General features: G+C 38.4%; 4 protein-coding genes across 5 annotated transcripts; 3 read left to right on the top strand and 1 right to left on the bottom strand.

Annotated features, from left to right (window-relative positions):
- Positions 1–3919, top strand: prdx1 (peroxiredoxin 1). Its single transcript, XM_058627714.1, has 6 exons — positions 1–134; positions 1442–1563; positions 1756–1909; positions 2165–2287; positions 2515–2645; positions 3491–3919. Exons 2-6 carry the CDS (start codon positions 1458–1460, stop codon positions 3571–3573), a joined length of 597 nt encoding a protein of 198 aa, XP_058483697.1. The 5' UTR covers positions 1–134; positions 1442–1457; the 3' UTR covers positions 3574–3919.
- Positions 3920–4015: 96 nt separating this feature from the next.
- On the top strand, positions 4016–8052 carry zte38 (zebrafish testis-expressed 38). The gene is made up of 14 exons (XM_058627689.1): positions 4016–4720; positions 4943–5087; positions 5298–5361; positions 5512–5548; positions 5637–5657; positions 5753–5779; positions 5857–5924; positions 6014–6162; positions 6264–6478; positions 6555–6623; positions 6738–6806; positions 6892–6940; positions 7019–7059; positions 7695–8052. Exons 1-14 carry the CDS (start codon positions 4670–4672, stop codon positions 7737–7739), a joined length of 1050 nt encoding a protein of 349 aa, XP_058483672.1. The 5' UTR covers positions 4016–4669; the 3' UTR covers positions 7740–8052.
- aldh9a1b (aldehyde dehydrogenase 9 family, member A1b) lies at positions 7763–14500 on the bottom strand. 2 transcript variants are annotated; one of them, XM_058627670.1, is made up of 12 exons: positions 14328–14500; positions 13914–14136; positions 12301–12446; positions 11912–12041; positions 11242–11376; positions 10366–10562; positions 9986–10126; positions 9695–9883; positions 9512–9599; positions 9198–9339; positions 8761–8873; positions 7763–8518 (listed from the first exon to the last, which is right to left on the bottom strand). In XM_058627670.1, the coding sequence occupies exons 1-12, from the start codon at positions 14400–14402 to the stop codon at positions 8424–8426; spliced, it is 1674 nt and encodes a 557-aa protein (XP_058483653.1). In that variant the 5' UTR covers positions 14403–14500; the 3' UTR covers positions 7763–8423. The 2 variants fall into 2 exon arrangements, with proteins under 2 accessions (XP_058483653.1, XP_058483661.1); XM_058627678.1 differs by lacking the exon at positions 14328–14500 and adding an exon at positions 14256–14327.
- An 81-nt stretch (positions 14501–14581) lies between these two features.
- Positions 14582–19961, top strand: uck2b (uridine-cytidine kinase 2b). Its single transcript, XM_058627701.1, has 7 exons — positions 14582–14740; positions 16486–16645; positions 17441–17537; positions 17697–17839; positions 18040–18137; positions 18292–18340; positions 18569–19961. Exons 1-7 carry the CDS (start codon positions 14636–14638, stop codon positions 18703–18705), a joined length of 789 nt encoding a protein of 262 aa, XP_058483684.1. The 5' UTR covers positions 14582–14635; the 3' UTR covers positions 18706–19961.
- The last annotated feature ends 14 nt before the right edge of the window (positions 19962–19975 follow it).

Here is a 19975-nt window from a genome sequence, read left to right as displayed (position 1 = left end):
ACCAAAAGGGGCTGATGTCACGTTCTGAGCAGTCTTATCGCGAGAATTGAGTCGCGGTATAAATCCCCCACCAGCGAGCCCTGTCAACTTGTGCACTTCGCTCTCCTGCGTTGACTGTTGTATTCGAGGAAGAGGTAAGTCAAACAGAATTCACTTTAATATGTTTTCCCTGCTTTTGCGCCACATTTATCTTAGTTTTAGTTGTTTACATGTGCTCAGTTGTTCCGTTTATTGAAGTTGTCTGTTGCGTTGCTGTAGCTGAATCCAGTGAATTCAACAAGTGAAAATCTCGTCCATCTTCTCAAAACCAGTATGGTATTTTAGAGTAAAAAGAAGTTCGTTGTTGTTAATCAGCATTTTTAACCATGTTAAAGCATACGTTGTGAATTTTCTTTCTTAAAACAAGTAAAAGATAATTTTTTTTGCTGCTTCATTTGAACACAACGCACCAAAGTGCCATGAAATGTTAAAAAAGCGGAAACACTTGTCAAACAAGCGCTTGAATGAGAAGTATGAATCGTTCTGCGGTTTCCATTGTTTCCAGTTTTAGAACCAGTGACAGTGTTTGGTGCATCAGTAAACTAAAGGCTGTGGGCTGAGATTTAATGTTAATGTCTTTCACATAATCTAGACCCAGACAGTGAGTACAGCCTCCGCAGACAATGAAACAACAATTGAATTCATATAATAATTATTTCCATTTCAACAAATTAATATATATATATATATTTATTTTTTTAAAACATCTTAATGCCTTGCACTTTCTGCTTTCCTAGAAAAACCACACAATGTATGACAACAATGTATTATTTAATAAATACGTAAATAAATAAATGAATAAATAAAAAGTTAAATAATGGTAAACATTATATTTTAAATCCAACTGTAAGTTGTCTGTGTACAATTACTGAAGAGTAATGCAAAGCACAATAAAGTGTGCTTGGCTGCCACACTGGGAAAAAATAATCAAATGAAATAAAATGGTAATCTACCTTTGTGGCTTAATAAAACCAGATCAAGGAACAATTTACATATTTTGCAGTTCAAGCAGTCTTTGTAGTATGGAAAATGTACACGTTTTGTATTACTCTGTAGCCCGATGGCGTAATTGGACCTTTTATATTTATCTATCCCCAGCTTCTTAAATGTGAGGGTTCACTTTTCCTTACTCGTATGAAGCTGTACACAATATGTTTGCTTTAAAATGTAAATTCAAACGTTTTATAAACCAAACAATCATTTAACTAATAAAGATAATTGTCATAAGATTACAGATAATGAAAATGATTACTAGCTGTTGTGTGTACAATATATAATTGGTGGTGATTGATAAATTAATAATGAGTGAATACTTTATCTGTCATTTCACATTAAAAAAAAAAAAACTGTTGTGATTTTGAGTAGAGGCTGTGTAACACTTTGTGATCTCCTTCTTGTGCAGACAAATCAAACAGAAGATGGCAGCAGGCAACGCTAAAATTGGAAAGCTGGCCCCAGATTTCACAGCCAAAGCAGTAATGCCAAACGGACAGTTCCAGGATGTGAAGCTCTCAGACTACAGAGGTACAACTAAACCCGTGTCTCAGGTTCTGTTGTTCGGAGGCTTTGATCCTGTTTGGAACAATGATTGATTGTTTATTATCCTTGCTCTGCATTTACGTGACAAAAGGGAGGAATTAATGACACTGTAATTACCACAGGAGCATTGTCACATGACAAACTCAATTGATTTATTTCATCTTTCCATTGGTGCAGGGAAATATGTTGTCTTTTTCTTCTATCCACTGGACTTCACCTTTGTGTGTCCAACCGAAATCATCGCTTTCAGTGATGCTGCTGAACAATTTAGAAAAATCGACTGCGAAGTCATTGCCGCTTCTGTGGACTCTCACTTTTCCCATTTCGCGTGGTAGGTACAAAGCCTCTTTCACACTCAAATTTGGGATTTTTTTTTTAATATAAAAAAGCTGCTAAACAAAAGGTGATTAGCACTATCTGCCCTTCTATGTTTTATTTTCAAACCTGCATCAACTGTGTGTGAAATGTGTCGTCAGACAAAAAAAACCAACACAATGGAGCTCAATGTTACAGTTTGTGAAAAGTAAAGTTTTAAAGTAAAGTGTGTGAATTCAATGTTCTTAGGTTTTTGGTTATATTTTCAAAGGACTAACACACCACGTAAGCAGGGAGGCCTGGGACCCATGAAGATTCCTATGGTTTCTGATACATGCCGCACCATCTCCACAGATTATGGCGTCTTGAAGGAAGACGAGGGAATTGCCTACAGGTGAGTTCAAAAACATGGACTTGGAGTTAACCTTTAAAACAAGTGAAGCCAGTTTTAGTCACTGTTCTTCCTGTATGAGTTGGGGCATATTTTTAAACATATGATTACATTTTTCAATTGAGGGATATTTCAGGCAGGGAATATGAAAAACACACAAGACTGTCATGTTGTAATTTTCTTCTCTTTTCTGGGGATAATCTCTGTGCCGCTCTCGCTCTCTTTTGCAGAGGTCTGTTCATCATTGATGACAAGGGCATCCTGAGACAGATCACCATCAATGACCTGCCAGTTGGACGGTCTGTTGAGGAAACCTTGCGTTTGGTCCAAGCTTTTCAGTTCACTGACAAAAATGGAGAAGGTCAGTTACTGCTTAGATATGTTCATTTTAATAGTTTAACATTTCCCTTTATTATCACATTATATTATTGGAACACTGTTTTGCAATATAAATCATAAAGGACAATGGCTATAAAGGCTTTGAACAAACCTGTATAGATGCATTACAGGTTCAGATTAAAGCTCCAGTGTTTAACGTCCACCAAAACACTACTAGGACTCTGCAGATTAGGAGGAAACTTTGTTTTGTGGGTGCTGCTAGATGTTTTTAGCCATGGAGAAAGGCAGTGGCATCAAACTTTGGCCACTCCTCAGGTGAGCCTGCAGAGCTTACTGAAAGGATGAGTGTCTAGGTCCATATTCCAACCCGTTTGCTCAGCTATTATGCTTCCACCTCCATCAGTCGTGAGGTAAAATGCATCACTCTGTGTAGAGTGGAAAAACAAAAACAAAAACATAGCTATACTGAGAAAAAAAAGAGATAATCATTTGGAGTTATTATAGGAATTTATTACAGCATAAATCTGTATGTACAGTTTACAAGCAGACAGTAAGAACTAGAACTTCGAAGTGCAATAACAGATTGAGTTTATACCATAGAAGAAAGATATGTCCTGTCAGGATGAGAGGAGACTCTGTCAGTCTTATCTCAAACCTGGGACAGTCACCTCTTATCTCTTAACATGAATCATACTGACTCTAGAACGTTCCCAAACCTTAGTTCGACATGAGCTATACTTCATACACAATATAGAGGTATACAAATATGTATTCAGTCACAAATTGTCCTAACAGTGTGTATCATATTAGTGCATCAATATTGTTTGATCTGTTGGACCAGGATTTATGACAGGCTTGTCTTTTCAGTCTGCCCAGCCGGATGGAAACCAGGAAAGGACACGATCAAGCCTGACGTCCAGAAGAGCAAAGACTTCTTCTCCAAGCAGTAATAAGCACAAGGCCAAAGTCCATTGTATGCTGTAGGAGATTTCATATAGAGATTACATTTCCAGAGAGCAACAGTTGTGCCTGTGGAGGAGTTAACATGTTGTGTGTCTTCTATTGTCAGTAGAGCAGATACTTGTTGTGCACTTATATTACTTATAAGTATATTATTTTGTTACTGTTCTGTTAATGTATTCACTGTCTGACTGGGCTAAATGTTCTTTAATGTCAGTCTTAACTATTGTTAGATATTATGGGACCATACAAATGTTCTTTATGTTGACCCTTTTTTTTAAGTTGAATAACAAATTTTCTGTCATCAAAATAAAGTATATGCTGTATGACTCTCTATTTAAAGGACACATTTACTTACCTAACCAGATTAGGGTGTTTTTATGTCGATAACATGCCAACAAATGTCTCGTTAAATGTCATTGAGTCAGGTAAATGTAGTTAAATGTTGGTGTTTTTAAATGTTGACATTATCAGATGGGGCTAATATTTTTCTTGCATCAGAAAACAGTACTGCAAACACTGTATGTCACAAATGGTAAGAGGTTAACTTGTGTGTCCTTAGGAAGATTGGAGGCATTGCTACTTGAAAAATAACTGAATAGCAGATATCTGAAACAAATCTTCAATTCATACTAGTCACAATGAAATTAGGTATAGTCAAAATGATGTCACATATAACTGTAATAGTAACTCCAGTCAAAATTGCTGATTAAATGTTAAATAGACTTGCCATATACTAATACAGTAACATATATTATATTATATATTATTAGTTTGTAATATTTGTAATATTAGTAGTACAGTATTGTTAGTGAGGACATATTTTTTCCGCGGGAAACATCTCTGGTTCTGTTCAATATTTCAGTGTCTTAAATGTTTGACTAACTTATTAGCAATAGGCTTCAGAGACCACATTCAGAAAGTTACATATTTATATTTATATGGCTTCAACTGTGAACCGGCATTAATATCTATTACCATTAGTGCAGCGAAGTTGGAATCAGCAGAGTCTAAATGGTTGTTAGCTTAGTTTAGCAAAATTAGCCAGTTTAGTCATTAGCATTAGCCAAAGCATGCTAGCAAAAAATGGCAGCTGGAAAGATGTGTCTCAGGAAGAACAAGGGGGAAACAACAGAGGTTTGAACACACCACAAATCAGATATAATATTTTTGGGTTATTTAATAAAACATTGTTGTATATTTACAAGTTTATTCTTGATTTAATCTTTCTGGCTGTCCTCTTTAGCTATTCATCAAGGTGGTGATTCACACCATCATAAGATATTGCCTAAACTTTCAGCTTAAGCTAACTTGAAATGTTTTCCTTGTGAAAATTTTTTTATTTTCATGATTTTCAAGTGGACAGGGTTGTTCCTGTGTGACCTAAAAAGCAAGCAAGAGTCTCTTGTGTTTGCCAAGAGAATGATGGCATTGGCAGTTTCCTCCATCACTTATCTCAGAGGGATCTTCCCAGAGGATGCCTACATATCCAGATATGTGGAAGGTGAACACATAAAACAAGTCTTAATTATTAAGTATAGGAAATCGTTCATTTCAATTTTGCTTATTCAGTTAATATTGCTGTTTCTGAAAACTAAATAGACACTGCAAAGGGTTCTAGAAAACCTGTGAATGTAAAAAATATGATTATCAAGGACCCATTATTCTGTCTGTAAATGTGCATTTTTACATTTGGTGTTTGCCATTTTACCAGATCTGTGCGTTAAGGTTTTGCGTGAGGACTGCATCAGGCCTGGTGCCAGCAAAGTTGTGAAATGGTAATTATAATAATATTCATGCTCCATTACTGTACAGTAGTACTTAACTCTGCTTGCCAGAAAACCCTACAGTAATAATCAGTTCAGTAAAATTACAGTAGAAACATTTCCATAAATCCATAACTGATGGATGTATCTTGTTTGTTTCAGGATGATGGGCTGCTTTGATGCCTTAGAGAAGCAGTATGTAAGTAAACCAGTGAGATTTTTGTTAAGATTTATCCGGTCTGCCATTTTGATGAGTCTTAATTAATTTAATAATGTCCTCTTAACAGCTCCAGATTGTATTCATTGGGGTATGTCAATCAGCAGCATCTAAATTTTATGTGACATAATATTTGCATATAAAGATTTACATACACCAACATTACTTTATGTCATTTCATTCTAGGTGTACACCAATCCAGATGAACCAAATGTAAGTGCTGAAAAACAGATTCAAATGCAAGAAGGATAAACATCAGGGAACATCTATGTTTAATTTTCTTTCTGCAGTGCATTATTGAGTCCTACCAGTTCCAATTCAAATACACAGAAAACGGACCAGAAATCGACATACTCAGGTTTGGTTAGACATACTATACTTGCACTTGTGCACTAGTAATTCACCTGTGGGTGAATTAAATGTGATATAATCTTCATAAAACTGCAGGAACGATGACATGGAGATGCAGATGACACTGGAGGACACCAAGAGAGCATCAGTGCTCCTCATCAGGAAGCTCTTCCTGCTCATGCAGAACCTGGACACCCTTCCTAACAATGTCTGCCTCACCATGAAGCTCTACTACTATGATGACAGTAAGAAAAGTCACTATTGCATTGATATCTCAGATAATCTTTTAAACATACCTTGATTTTATGGATTGAACAAATATTAATTCCTGCTTTTCCTTTTAAAGTCACTCCTGCTGAATACCAACCGCCAGGCTTCAAGGAAGGGGAATGTGACAGTCTGTGGTTTGAAGGCATGGCTGTGCACTTCAGAGTAGGTGAGGTGCAGACGCCATTCCACAGTTTGAGAGTCCGTGTGTCAGCTGAACAAGGACGGATGAAGAAACTTCAGGAAGAGAACCAGCTGAAGGAAACCAATCAGGTTTCTCAGAGAAATCCTCCAGTAGGGAAAATCATCAAGACAAGTCCAAAAAGATTTTCTCTCTTCTTATTATAACATTTTATTCACCTTGTTATAGGCTCCTCTTACGAAAAAGTACAATGACGATGACCTGCCCTCTGAAGATGGTAAAAAACTTGTGGCAAAGGTAAGTGTTTACAAACACAAACCAAACTATCCAGCCTTGATTCTCGTGAATTGCTGTCGGGGATAATAAAAACCAGACAAGTGTAAAATATCAGTGTTCATGTCATAATTTCAGGAAGTGAACCAGCTGAAGGAGACCAAGCAGGTTTCTCAGGGAAATCGACCAGTGAGGAAAATCATCAAGGTGAGTCCAAAAATGTTTTCTAAAAAAAAATTTCAGTTTCCTCTTCTCTCTTCTTATTATTACATTTTTATTCACCTTGGTATAGGCTCCTCTTACAAAAAAGTACAATGACGATGACCTACCCTCTGAAGATGGTAAGAAAATGTTCTGGTGCTGTTTCAAAGCTCTACATTTTGTCTGAGGTGATTCAATGTAAACATTCTTTTAAACAGAATCAGCACAGTTCAAGAAACCCAAGAAACCTGTGGCAAAGGTAAGTGTTTACAAAGCCATGAGTTAGCAGGTTATAGAAAAAAACAATTATATAGTTGGGCTGGGCAGTGGGCAATATATAGATATTTGATCTATATTGTGACATGAGACAAGATATCATGTTAGATTTTGGATATTATCATATCTGATAAGGTATCTGTGATGAATTTCCTGGTTTTAAAGGCTGTTGCACTGATAATTGTCAAATTTATTTCATTGAGCCTAATTATTTGTCCCAGCAAAAATGTATTTATAGGCAATTTCATTGTTTCTAACACACGTAAATATCCTTCAATTTACATTAAACAGCCAAAGAAATAAACCAGGTATTATCTGAAATGAAAGGTAATACCTATTAGTATTTTAAACATGTAATACAGCTTATAAACAGAAGTATGTATTTTCAGTGTATAGTCACTCTCCTTTGAGAAGTGCAAACATTTCAAAAGAAAACTTTTCATGATCCCAGAAAAACAACCAGTCTGCAGCTTTATATCCCAACATATACAAGATATATGGGGATATAGCCTAATATCTATAATAGCCTGATATTATTTATAAACCATATCACCCAGCCTTGGTTCTCGTGAATTGCAGTAGGGGATAATTAAACTATTTTAATTTTGTCACTCTTAGAGACGTACAGCTGCCAAAAATCTGTCCAGGAAGAAAAGAATCTAATCAACAAGACAAGAGCTGTGACATCAGTTCGTACACGTGTTGCCATTTTATTGTAAAATATACAATGTTCATGTCACACAACATGTTGACTTGTTTCATAAGAAAATGTGTTTAAGAAGTTTCCTTTAGTAATTTACTTACAAAGACAAAATGTTTTCACTGTTCACATGTACACAAAGCTGTGGTGTAAAGTGTTTCAGAGAAATGTACAAACCAGGCAACACAGTGTTCAAAAGGGCTTGATTTTTTTAGCGCTGTCTGTGTTCAAAATATACTGTTGTGTATTGTCTAAGAAATAAAATGTTATTGTTAACTCTTGAGTTGCACATTATGTAAAATAAGTAGAATTATTGAAATGTGCTTGATCAACACAAAGTGCAATTTATATGCTTAGGTACCTGTAAGTGATCACATTTTTTTTTCTGATCATTTCACACATATACAAAGGTTTTTTATTTGCATTTTGTTGGTTACCACAACAAAGTTACATTTTAAGTCAGTTCACTAAATATTGAACAATCAGGATGGACTACATGAGCCTCATTGATCCAGACCTGTGTCTCTTCACCTCTGAACACTGGTGGTGTTTTCCCTGAGTGGAGAAGATGTCCTGGTCCAAATCATCTGCTAGTGCTTCAGTCTATGGCTCAGTTGCTGCTTCATCATTCTCTCTGTGTGCGTTTTCTAGAAGAGACTGTCTACATCGCCCATCTCCACAAACACAGTCTTCAGCTGGGTGTAGTACTCAATGGTCACCTGGCCATTCTCCCGCCCTATGCCTGGAGAATGTAAAGAAAATAGGTTTACTTTTATTTCTACTCTACTTTGACTGGGTGACAGTGAAACTACTTTATAAAATTAATAAATACATATAAATGCATTTCCGCAGGGATCAGATGAGCCACTTTCAGTTTTACTTTTAGGCAATCGAGACTGGTGAAGTCTTGCCAGCTGTGACCTGGTGATGCAAGTCACAAAATAACCTTACAGCACTGCATGCGGACTGAAATAATGTGACTACCTGACATTTTGTAGCCTCCAAATGGCACCTCAACTGGAGTGATGTTGTAGTTGTTGATGAAACAGGAACCAGCCTTAAGGTGTTCGACCACACGATGGGCTCGTCTCACATCCCTACAGAGGCAAAAGAAATTTAAAGTTAAAAAATTGATTTAAAAAAAGTCTCAGTTTCGGCATTGGCACATTAGTTTGAAATAAAACAAGGGAAACTACAAGAGCAGTCGAGTGATTAACCTATTAGGGGTTTCCAACTAAATAACCAACTACAGTATTTTGATAATCAATCTGTTTGTGTGTATGTTTGGATAAAGTTCCCCGGTTTCTTTTCAGAGAGCAAAATAAATATAAAGCAATACATATGAAAAATGTCAGCAGTGAAAATGTCTATATATGCTTCAGATTCTTTATTGGCGGATGTTGAGTTTAATCCAAATCTACCTGGTGAAAACTCCTGCAGCCAGACCCATGGTTGTGTTATTGGCCCTCTGCAGCACTTCCTCCTCCGTTTCAAAGGACAACACAGACATGACTGGACCAAAGATCTCCTCCTTCACACAGGTCATCTCATCTGTGCAGTCACCTACACAGTGTGTGGCGGACAAAATGCAGAACATGTGATGATGTGGAATCACTTGTATTTAGATAGAGCTGAATACACTACAGTAAAGAGTAAAAGAAAAATGGCTGTACATCTTCCTGAATGTGTTAATATTCATGCGGCCTCTCTACGGAAGAGTGTACTGAACTCTTACCCAACACACATGGAGTCATGTAGTATCCATCTTTGAGTTTGGGGTCAGAAGGGACAAAAGTTTCACCTCCACACAACACTGCGGCTCCCTTGAAAAAAAAGCAATTTACAACAAAGTCCAAACTGAGGCTGCTGCACAACCCTTACCCCAACCCTGCACACATGCTTGCTGACAAAGTGTTACCTCTTTCTTTGCCTGGTCCACAAAGGAGAGAACTTTTTCCAGATGTGGCTGGCTGACCAGCGCTCCCATTCTTGTGCTATCTAATAATGGGTCTCCGATCTCTATCGCCTGCGTCCTCTTCACCACCTCCTCCACAAACTCAGGCAGAATATCCTTCTGAACAAAGACCCTTGTGCCATTGCTACAGACCTGTGATATATACATTCAGTTAAAGGACAAGACTTCACATGACTGGACAGACTGGATATGATGTTACAATTTGCCAGAAGGAAAAAAAAAATGTCACACTACCTGGCCTTGTGACAGAAAATTAGCCATGAGAGCTCCTCTTACAGCATTCTCCAGATCACTGTCCTCAAATATGAGCAGAGGAGATTTCCCCCCAAGCTCCAGAGTCACTGGTTTCACCCCCTTAGATGCCATTTCCATAATCTGTTTATCAAAGTCACATTGAAGAATATCAATTATTCAGATCACATTGCACATTGGATATATAAAACCACATCTACAAATCTTAAATCTTTAAAATCACAAAAGCATAATGTATACACTATATATATATATATATACTTACATTTTTATCATGTTATTCCATGTCTTATAATGATAAAAAAGTGAATAAAATAAACAGTGAATATGAAGTTAATAGATTTATTAAACCCTTTACTGACCTTCTTGCCTGTAGGGACACTCCCGGTGAAAGACACTTTCGCCACATCAGGGTGATGGCAGAGTAAAGACCCAGTGTCCTGGCTGCCCTGCACCACGTTGAACAGTCCCTCTGGAGCTCCGGCCTTAGCGTAGATCTCTGCCAGCATGACTGCCGTCACAGGTGTCACCGGTGATGGCTTGAACACCATGGAGTTCCCTGGTTCGTGGCAGAGGCAGGTGATATTTCTTTTTAAATAATATGAATAGGTGAGACTCAGAGCTGACTTTTTTAATTAAATACACAAATACAGTTCAATAGCACCTCAAAGGAGAATGTTGTGAATAATTAAGTGAAAATATTCTCCACTATTTAAATTCATCATGTTGCTGTAGTGCCATCTAGAGGCCAACAGTCATTACACGTCTACAAGGATTGTTCTGTGTAGACATGTACAGTGTATATATAATTTTAATTTACAATAACACAAAATATTGAGTTGTTGTAAAACCTAAAGCTAGAAGTGCTAAAGAGCTCACATACATACATGATGTACCACATTTGGAAAGCACATATATCATTTTAGTTTTGGCAGATTTTGTGTTAAAATTATAGTGTTAAAGTGTAAAGGAGGGAAGACAATCTGCAAAGAACCAGAACCTGGACTGCAGCCTCTGTATATAGAGCACCAGCTCTACCATTTGAGCTACCGGGCTCCCCAGAAAATAAAAGTTCCCCCATCTCGAAGCATTACTACTTGGTTATAAGTAGTCCTGAGTTGTTATGAGCCAATCTGTACCACTGATCCACCATCGCCTCACACTAGATCAGGTGTGTTTAGGCCAGTATGGCAGTGAGTAAGTGGAAGAACAGTGATATCTTTAGAATAATCCCATACCACAGGCGAGGGCTGGAGCTGATTTCCAGGCAGCAATCTGAAAAGGATAATTCCAAGCACCAATGGCAGCACAGACTCCCAGAGGCTCCCTGCGAGTGTAGGCAAAAGATCCTCCAGGCAACTGTACATGCTGACCTGCTCAAGATAAAACAGAAGCATGGATATATAAAAACAAAACAAACAAAAAACTAATGGGTTAAAACATAGACTATATATAAAAATGGTTGTGGTCATTCTACCAGTATTAAAAGTGAAGACCAGGAAGTAGAAGAGAAGTAGTAGTTAGCCATCAGGGGGCAGAGCTGGTTGCAAAAATAAATACATTTGAAAGAAAGTCACTAGTTCCAGATCTCGTTCAATAGAACATGATGTCAGTTTTGGAAATGATGTTCCCATTGTGAGGAAAATGATAAAATACTACACACATGAGTGGACACCAATGTAATTGAGAGCTGGTATCATCCAATAGGAGCCTGGTTGCAGGATGTTTATGAATTTCTGTCATGGTGAAGGTCAAATCGTGAATGCTGGGGATGTTTGTTTGCAAGTGGAGGACTACGTCCATTTATATACACAGAGACTGTGGGTTACAACAATTGATTCCAAACAATGCTATTGCATGTGTGTGTGTCATATATTTTTGGCATACATATGACATATGAAAACCAACCTGCCAGGGTGCAAGCCAGCCCTGCATAGTACTCTATACACAGTCTGCCAGAGTCCACATCCAGTCGAGCCTCTGTGATGGACTTCCCATTGTTAACCACCTCTATTTCAGCTATCTCCTCTCTCCTGCTCTGTGCATGAAAAAACATGGCAAATTAAATAACCTCAGGTTTTGTGTTACCAGTCATACATGTGAAAACATTGTATTTATTTTATTTTCTATGTTCATTATTTTAGACCTTGAGTCTAGCAACAAACTCAAGTGAACTGTTTACTGGATGATGCACACAACATTCATGGAAATCTTTTCATTGCACACTAATCTTCCAATGGATTTGAATAACTCACCATAACAACTTGGCACAGAAAAAGTAAAGAGAGAATAAACACCTCAATGATGTGAGCTGCTTCTATCATGATTCTCGCCCTCTCCATCCCAGACATTTTGCTCCAGTGGCCAAAAGCTGACTTTGCAGAATTCACAGCCTGATCGACATCGACAGCACCACATGACTCCAAAAGGCACAAGACTCGTCCTTCATTGAGGAAACATATCATGGTCACAACAGCAAAATACATACAGCTACTTAAAGGGTCAAAATGTTTCTGTTTGGAACGGCCATGCTGTTTAACTTGTTTATTTAATTAGTTTTCACTCAATGTTATGCAAGTCATCCTTCAACTAGGAAGGAATTTAAGGCTTAGCCACAGGGTGTGGCACAACACATTTAGCTTCACATTTGGATTGAAGATTTAATTTCCAATTATGTTTGTGATAAAATAAGCATCATAATCATCATCTTAACGCCTACTGAATATTGTGTGGGCTGCATGCAGGCTGTGTGTGAGCTTCAACCGAGTTAACATATTCAAAACAAAGCTCGGAAACCAACAAGTAGTCACGACCATCCCAAAATGAATATGACCTGTTAAATCTAATAGACAGGCATTAGAGGCTGAGGGTGGGTCACACTGTGTGTCTTGGTTCTGCTCCACCGAAGAAGCCATAACACAGGTGTGTTATTGTTGCTGAAGCTAATTTGAAGATGTTTCATCTTGCATCCAAGAGAGTTCTGATGTTCAGAAACTGAATAAACTTTTCAGATCAGAGTTGAAATGTCTTCATATTAACTTAAGCAAGTCCATAGTTCTACTGCAAACTACTGTATGTGATTTGAGTGACAGTGAACATGGCATGGTTGTTAGTGCTAGTTCATGCATAAGATCATCTCTGTAGAGCAGATGATGGGCTGGAGCAGCAGAAGACTACACCAGCTTAATTAGGTGTCCTCTGTACCTTATAAAGTGGCTAGTGAGTGTACTTTAAATACATTTGGCTTTGCTGTAGGCCTGGGTGACATCAGATAACCAAATATTAGGATTTGCTCTTTGGTGAAAGTTGAATAAAAAAAAAGTAAATTGAGGTTGTTGTTTAACACTTGAATAAATAAATATATAATATAAATATTTAGAAAATATAAATATATAAATATATAATATATAAATATATAGAATAAATATTTCACAAAGCTGAAACATCTAATAGAAATGACAAGATAAGTGTATTTGCACAGTGCCTAAACATTTGATCAATATTTGAAACTGTGTTATTGATATTGAAGAAAATGATTGTCACAAAGTGTGACTATTGTGTTATTATCTTGCCTGTTCTGTTATTCTGTTATTATTTGCTGTTGTGTTTATGAAGTAAACCTTTGTCATTAGTGACTGGATCAGCTGTAAAAGGCAAACCAGTTTAGTTTATATAACTTTCGTTACATAACTGTAAAATGTTGAAAATCGATTATGAAGGAAGACAAATAGAACATCATCATGAGGGTTTATAGAATCTGTGGAATATTGTTTCACTATGGGACATTTTCCCCAGACAGACTTCTTAACACATACATGTCCAAAGTCCAGTTGGGAGACTAGGTCAGTCATGTCAATAACAGATCGACCCCTTTTCTTGCAGTATTAATATTTGCATTTTTTTTTTTTACCTGTAGCTGGTTCATAAACGTTTTCCTTTGTATGCTTCTCGTGACTCGTTCTTCTCTTTCCAGCCCAAAAGTTCAGCGGGACTGAAACGTTCACCGAGCCCGAAGAGGCGCATCGTGTCCCCGTAGCTGAAACACGAGGGGCAGCAGCACAGGGCCGCCCGAGGGGCCGCCGCAGTGACACAGTCAGCGTCCTTAACATAGCCACAGTGGTCTTCTCTTCTGGCTGACAAATGCAAAATACACGTTATATCAATAAAGTCAACTTAACGCTAGCTACATTTCTACGACATGTCATATCATATATTTGTTCCACGTGTCACTTTAGTGTTTGGTAAAACATACCTACAAGAGGTTTCACGTTATATATACGTCTAAAGATAACAATTTATGAAACGTAACGTTCGTCAAACTTACTATTTTTGCTGAGGTTCCGATAGGAGGTGGGGCTAAACTATCCATAGTGGTAGCCGTCAAAGCGTAACATGTCATTGGATAGTTTTACTGTCAATCCTAAAACAAACCTTATTTTAAAACTTATTTTACAAGTGAGGAAATGTATCAGATACCAGGCAGATGTTCATGAAAATAGAATTATGTTAAAATAAACTGCAAATACATTTGCGAGATCGTAATGCGAGAAAATAAAGTGACGTCAGCGCCATGGGCGGAGTTTCACCGCAGCGATATTCACGGCACTGCAGCTGCATCGCCACATTGCAAGTATGGCCGGCGACAGCGAGGCACTTCTGAGGGACCAGGGCGAGAATACCGACGTCATTCGACAGCCTTTTTTAATCGGTGTCTCCGGAGGCACCGCCAGCGGCAAGGTTGGCACCTCGGCTCGCTAATCAGACAGTTCTTGCGAAATGTCACGTTGAGATTTTGAGCTAAATACCGGTCGGTAACCGTGTGCTAGTTGACCGCGTGGCTCCTGCGCCACTGTGTTGGGCTTGATTGACAGCTCTAGCATCTGTTTCACTGCCTTAGCTCCCCATTAGCGTCGGTCTGTTTTCACGTGCTTGTATATATCTTTGTTGTATTGAGCACGTTTTGTTCATTGGCAGTTCACCTCTAGGACGGCGCACATTGCACGGGCCGGCTGACTTAAGACAACGTGGACATGGCCGATATTAACCTAGCTAGCCTAGCTATATTATATGACATGCTAGCCCAGCAATGCCGGGTGCGCTAGCTAGACAATAGCAAATGCTAGCCACTGATGGCAGCTTGCCCCCAGGGTAGACAGCCTGTTTGTAAACATTGCCAACCACGTTTTCTGTCCTCATTTTCTTTTTTTTTTTTTAGAAATACGACGATGACATTATGTAGTTTTCAAAATGTATTACAATTGTGTGACGTTCAATGTATTGTTTCTATGTAACCTGGGAAAACCACCAAGGTTGAATAATGAGTATAGCCTACGTGTTGTTGTTGAAAAACAGCCCTGAATGTTGCATTGAAGCCATCGCACCCACGTCCTATTGTTTGTACGCAGATTAGCTTTAGACAATAGGCAGAACATTGTGTTGTCCATATTTAGTGCAGTGTAAATTCAACTAAAGGTGCATTTAAAACACGATCCGACATGTATAATAGAACCACAAAAACTATATCTATTGATATACGTGGTTGAATGGATAGTGAAGGCGGTGGCTATGGTCCTGGAAATAAACTAAAGACGTCACGATGTTTCTTTGTTTGATCTGTTTATTAAACCGGGTGTGTTGGGCTGCGATCTACGATAGGCTAATCCCGTTAACCGGAGATCAGTACGACTGGTTATATTCACGATGAACGTGAAACTGAAAAGAACACGAGGATGAAAACGTCTACATTCATCCCATCACGTCACATAAATCGTTATTTAGAGCCCGCTCGTGTTTTGCTTTCTGTGAACACCGTAAAGTGATGTGTTCTTACCAGGTTATTCCAGTTTTATTAGTGGGCGATTTCCTCATTGTGACGTCGCTGTCTTAGTCATGAATTAGGTGATGAGGTTTTAGCCTATTTGATTCACGAAACCTTTCTCAGCTCAGTTAGGCAGCATCAAATTGCTTTGACTTAGCGGTTTTGGATTTGGCAAAAGCTTTGTCAAATGATTCATCTTAAATATACCTCAAGACCAATAAAGTAATCATGAGTGTATAGTCAACAATCCAATCCCTGTAATTGTTGTTACAATGATATTCAAGAAATAGCTGTTTGAATATTTTTGTAACTTTCTTTTAAACTAAATGACCAATCAGGTAATTATTGCGTTTAAAGTAGCCTCTATGGCTCACAAATGCTGCATTTGCTTGTGCTGACTCAACCACAGCGCTCCCTAGTGGGGGCGTCTGAATTCACTGCAGCACAGAGTTTCATGAAGACAAAAGCAGCAAGGCCTTGTACAGATGAGGAATGTCCACTCAGCACTGGGTGTGAGGTTTGCGTAGTTGGTCAGGTCAGTGAGGACAAACTAGGTTGGTTGCATTAGATTACCTTATTGGTAGGAAGTTGCTCCCCACCCAAATCTTGTGGTAAACCTATGTGTATATAACACCCAATTCCTCCCCTTTTCCTGTTTATGTAGTCGTCTGTATGTGAGAAGATCATGGAGCTGCTGGGCCAGAACAAGATTGACCATCATCAGCGGCAGGTGGCGATCCTCAGCCAGGACAGTTTCTACAAGGTGCTGACGCCAGAGCAGAAAGCCAAGGCACTAAAGGGCCAGTTCAACTTTGATCATCCAGGTAAAAAAAAAAAAAACACTTATCTGGTGGTACAATGCTGTACCTTGCTCCGGACACATGTGTACTATTCATAGGTTTCAGTAGCCTCAAGTAGAATCATTTTTTTCTAGTAGTGTAATGAGACTTGGTAAACAGACAATATTAAGTGGCATTTATGTTAATTATTGAGCCTCCTCTAATGCGACACATTAAACGACCAAGATGGTAACGTTAATATTGGCAAATAACCAAAGTGCTGAGATGATCAAAACATTTTTAACAGGGTTGTTCCACGGCATCCTCTGATACTCTCACAGTGTGCTTGCCGGACGAATACACTCCATTTTTGGCATCTGACTTTGTCCCCCCCCACAACGACTCCTTTCTCGGCTCACTTCTAAATCCCCACTGTCAGCAGGCCTCTCTTGGAGGCAGCTGCTCTCTGACTCAGACTTAACCAAACACGTGTTCCAGAAGAGTTTCCTGCATTGCCAAAAGTGCAGTGTGTGGGTTCCACGTTACTGGCTGCACACCCAAAATCATCCACGGTATAGCTGGAATTGACATCCAAATTATTATTTGAATGCAAAATGTTCATTTGTTAAAAACCCTAAATGTATACTACCCATGAAAAAGAATAGTATGGAAAAAATGTGTTCATAGATTATATTTAACATTTGCAGTAGAAGCCCATAGAATTTAAAACCATGCTAAAACAGGACCACCTGACTGCTCACTATGTTAGTCCCCTTTGTGTTAAATAATACTAACAAGTCATCACATTAGATTCACAGCTTTGCTTTGTCTTTTCCACAGATGCCTTTGACAATGAGCTGATATTGCAAACACTCAGACAGATCCTGCAGGGCAAGACTGTCCAGATCCCTGTTTATGACTTTGTTACTCATTCCAGGTAAGCATGACTTAAGTTGATGTCCAGCAGCCATTATGTATTCCTGCAGATTCACTTGTGCTCTATAATTAAATTGCTTAATTGTGTAATCAATTATAATTTATGTATATGATTTGAATGTAGTGACTGACAGGAGGACACTTTTTGGTGTATTTTCAGGAAGGAGGAGTTTGTTACTGTGTACCCAGCAGATGTGGTCCTGTTTGAGGGCATCCTCATGTTCTACTCACAGGAAATCAGGGACTTGTTCCAGATGAAGCTGTTTGTTGACACAGATCCAGATACCAGACTCTCACGTCGAGGTGTGTAGTCAGAACTAGGCTGTTGGGAAGAGGCACACCCCTTACTTTAACCTTAAACTGTCAGCACACAAATTCAGACAAAAATTAATTTATATGCCACAGTAACAGTAACTGACAGTAACAGTGCAGGTTATGTTGAGTTAGTTCTTTGCAGTGAGCGTTGCTTGTATTTTTGTTGTTCATATATCTTTCTGTTTTAGTCCTAAGAGACATCAGTGAGCGTGGAAGAGAGCTTGAGCAGGTGCTGGCTCAGTACATCACTTTTGTGAAACCGGCCTTTGAGGAATTCTGTCTACCAGTGAGTAAATTTCTTTTAACCATCACCAGGTCTGTGGTTTAGTTTGTTTCGTCTTGATATATTGCAGTGGCTAATTGTTATTGTGCTCACACATGTGAGCAGGACAAAAATGTTTATTAGCGTGAGCATTGGTTGACCTTTTTATTTCTATTAGACAAAGAAGTATGCAGATGTGATAATTCCACGAGGAGCAGATAACCTTGGTAAGAGCAAAGTGTTCTTGAATGTCTCTGTCTAGCTCTCGGTAGCATTAAAAATAGTAAACATTATGTATAAATATGCTGTGTAGTTTCACATTGATAATATAGGCAACAGTTTTTAAATGTGGGATAGAAAGAAAGAAAGAAAGAAAGAAAGAAATGCAGTTAGTTGTTCCTAAATATACTCCTAAATATGTCCCTAAATGTACTCCCTCTGTTATTCTCCTGCAGTGGCCATCAACTTGATAGTGCAGCACATCCAAGACATTCTGAATGGTGGGCCAAACAAGCGTCACAACGGCTGCTTGAATGGCCACAGCACCCCACGGCAGCGACGGGTATCGGAGTCCAGCAGCCGGCCTCATTGACCTCGCTATCCCTCTCTTCATAGGACGGAGAGGGGTGTGGGGTTGTGCTGTAAATAATGTCTGTTAAGAAATCACTGTATTTAAGAGAAGGAGAGGGGTAAAAAAAGATGCAAAAAAGAATCAAAATGCCTTTTATTGTTATGACTACTCTTATTAGTTACTTTAAATGTGATTGACGTTAGGTTTGAGAGTTTTCAGGAGGGTCAAAGAAAAGGTCTTGAAATGTGACCGAGGGTTAACATTGACCCCATGTATTTTCCTCCCAGATTGCATCATGTTTTTTTGTGCCCCTTGCTGCTCCATGGAAGTTCATGCTGATGATGAATAAAAGAGGGGAATGTTTTTTTTTATTTTATTTTGTAATGTCTGATAAAACTTGAATCCCATATTGCTTGGGAGTCTGACAAATATTTGGGTGAGTTCCAAAAGAGAAGGATATGGATTAGAAGACAAGCTGAACAAACCAGGATTGCACTCTGTATTTGTACTGACAATCTTGGTTAAGGATCCTAACCTTTTTTCTGTTAACGTTCAAGCAACATTCTATTATTGTGTTGTTATACTACTAGTCTGTTTACCAGGATCCACTTCATTGACGATGTGCTATGTCTGCAGCAGCAGAAATACACCACATAAATTCTCAGTGTGATATCGCATGCAGAATAATGCGACTACCAATCAAATAAAGCCAAAGGCTCAAATATTCCGCTAATAACTGACTTCAGTGTTGTAGGTATTTTGAAAGATTTTTGGACTCTTGTCTCTAATGTCCTTTTGTGTATTTATCTGTATTCTGGATATTGATGAATAGAATACTTCCATTTTATGAATAAGGGAAGTCATTAAGGTATATTATTTCAGTGGTTTTTCCACATGACATGTATGCACTCAGGTTCCTGGCATCATTTTGCTTTGAAAGGACAGGTGTGAGGAGAGTGTTCAGTGCCACAGCAATATCATGTATTCCAGGTGTGTGGCCATTCACCACCAAGACCCACCACAATGCCTCTGCAAATTTGCCTCAGGTTTAGTTGTACAGCCACAATCCACGCTAGTGACCAGTTACCATTCTAACATTATCAATAAAAACAATTTGATCATGTTTTTTGTATTCCATGTACTGTATTTGTTGTGAATAGTGCTGATGAATGAATGATTTGTACTTTGGTTTTTGTACTCTGGCTGCTGAACTGATTTAAGACTGATTTGTATAATGTTTGTTGCTTAATGGTCAATAAACTGGTACTTGAATATTATTCAGTGGTCATTC

Source organism: Solea solea, chromosome 1 (genome assembly GCF_958295425.1).
Source record: "Solea solea chromosome 1, fSolSol10.1, whole genome shotgun sequence".
Classification (NCBI taxonomy): domain Eukaryota; kingdom Metazoa; phylum Chordata; class Actinopteri; order Pleuronectiformes; family Soleidae; genus Solea; species Solea solea.
The sequence above is the reverse complement of the archived record's forward strand: the minus strand, read 5'-3'. Positions and strand labels throughout refer to the sequence as shown.

Coding starts and splice junctions, on each gene's coding strand:
- prdx1 (XM_058627714.1), top strand. CDS start 1,458: ATGGCAGCAGGCAACGCTAAAATTGGAAAGCTGGCCCCAGATTTCACA. Junction 2,288..2,514: donor GACGAGGGAATTGCCTACAG/GTGAGTTCAAAA, acceptor TCTCTTTTGCAG/AGGTCTGTTCATCATTGATG. Junction 2,646..3,490: donor CACTGACAAAAATGGAGAAG/GTCAGTTACTGC, acceptor TTGTCTTTTCAG/TCTGCCCAGCCGGATGGAAA.
- zte38 (XM_058627689.1), top strand. CDS start 4,670: ATGGCAGCTGGAAAGATGTGTCTCAGGAAGAACAAGGGGGAAACAACA. Junction 5,925..6,013: donor CCAGAAATCGACATACTCAG/GTTTGGTTAGAC, acceptor ATAAAACTGCAG/GAACGATGACATGGAGATGC. Junction 6,479..6,554: donor TTTCTCAGAGAAATCCTCCA/GTAGGGAAAATC, acceptor ACCTTGTTATAG/GCTCCTCTTACGAAAAAGTA.
- aldh9a1b (XM_058627670.1), bottom strand. CDS start 14,402: ATGACATGTTACGCTTTGACGGCTACCACTATGGATAGTTTAGCCCCA. Junction 9,340..9,511: donor CATGACTCCATGTGTGTTGG/GTAAGAGTTCAG, acceptor CACACTGTGTAG/GTGACTGCACAGATGAGATG. Junction 8,519..8,760: donor TGGAGGCTACAAAATGTCAG/GTAGTCACATTA, acceptor TACATTCTCCAG/GCATAGGGCGGGAGAATGGC.
- uck2b (XM_058627701.1), top strand. CDS start 14,636: ATGGCCGGCGACAGCGAGGCACTTCTGAGGGACCAGGGCGAGAATACC. Junction 14,741..16,485: donor GAGGCACCGCCAGCGGCAAG/GTTGGCACCTCG, acceptor CTGTTTATGTAG/TCGTCTGTATGTGAGAAGAT. Junction 17,840..18,039: donor TACCAGACTCTCACGTCGAG/GTGTGTAGTCAG, acceptor TTTCTGTTTTAG/TCCTAAGAGACATCAGTGAG.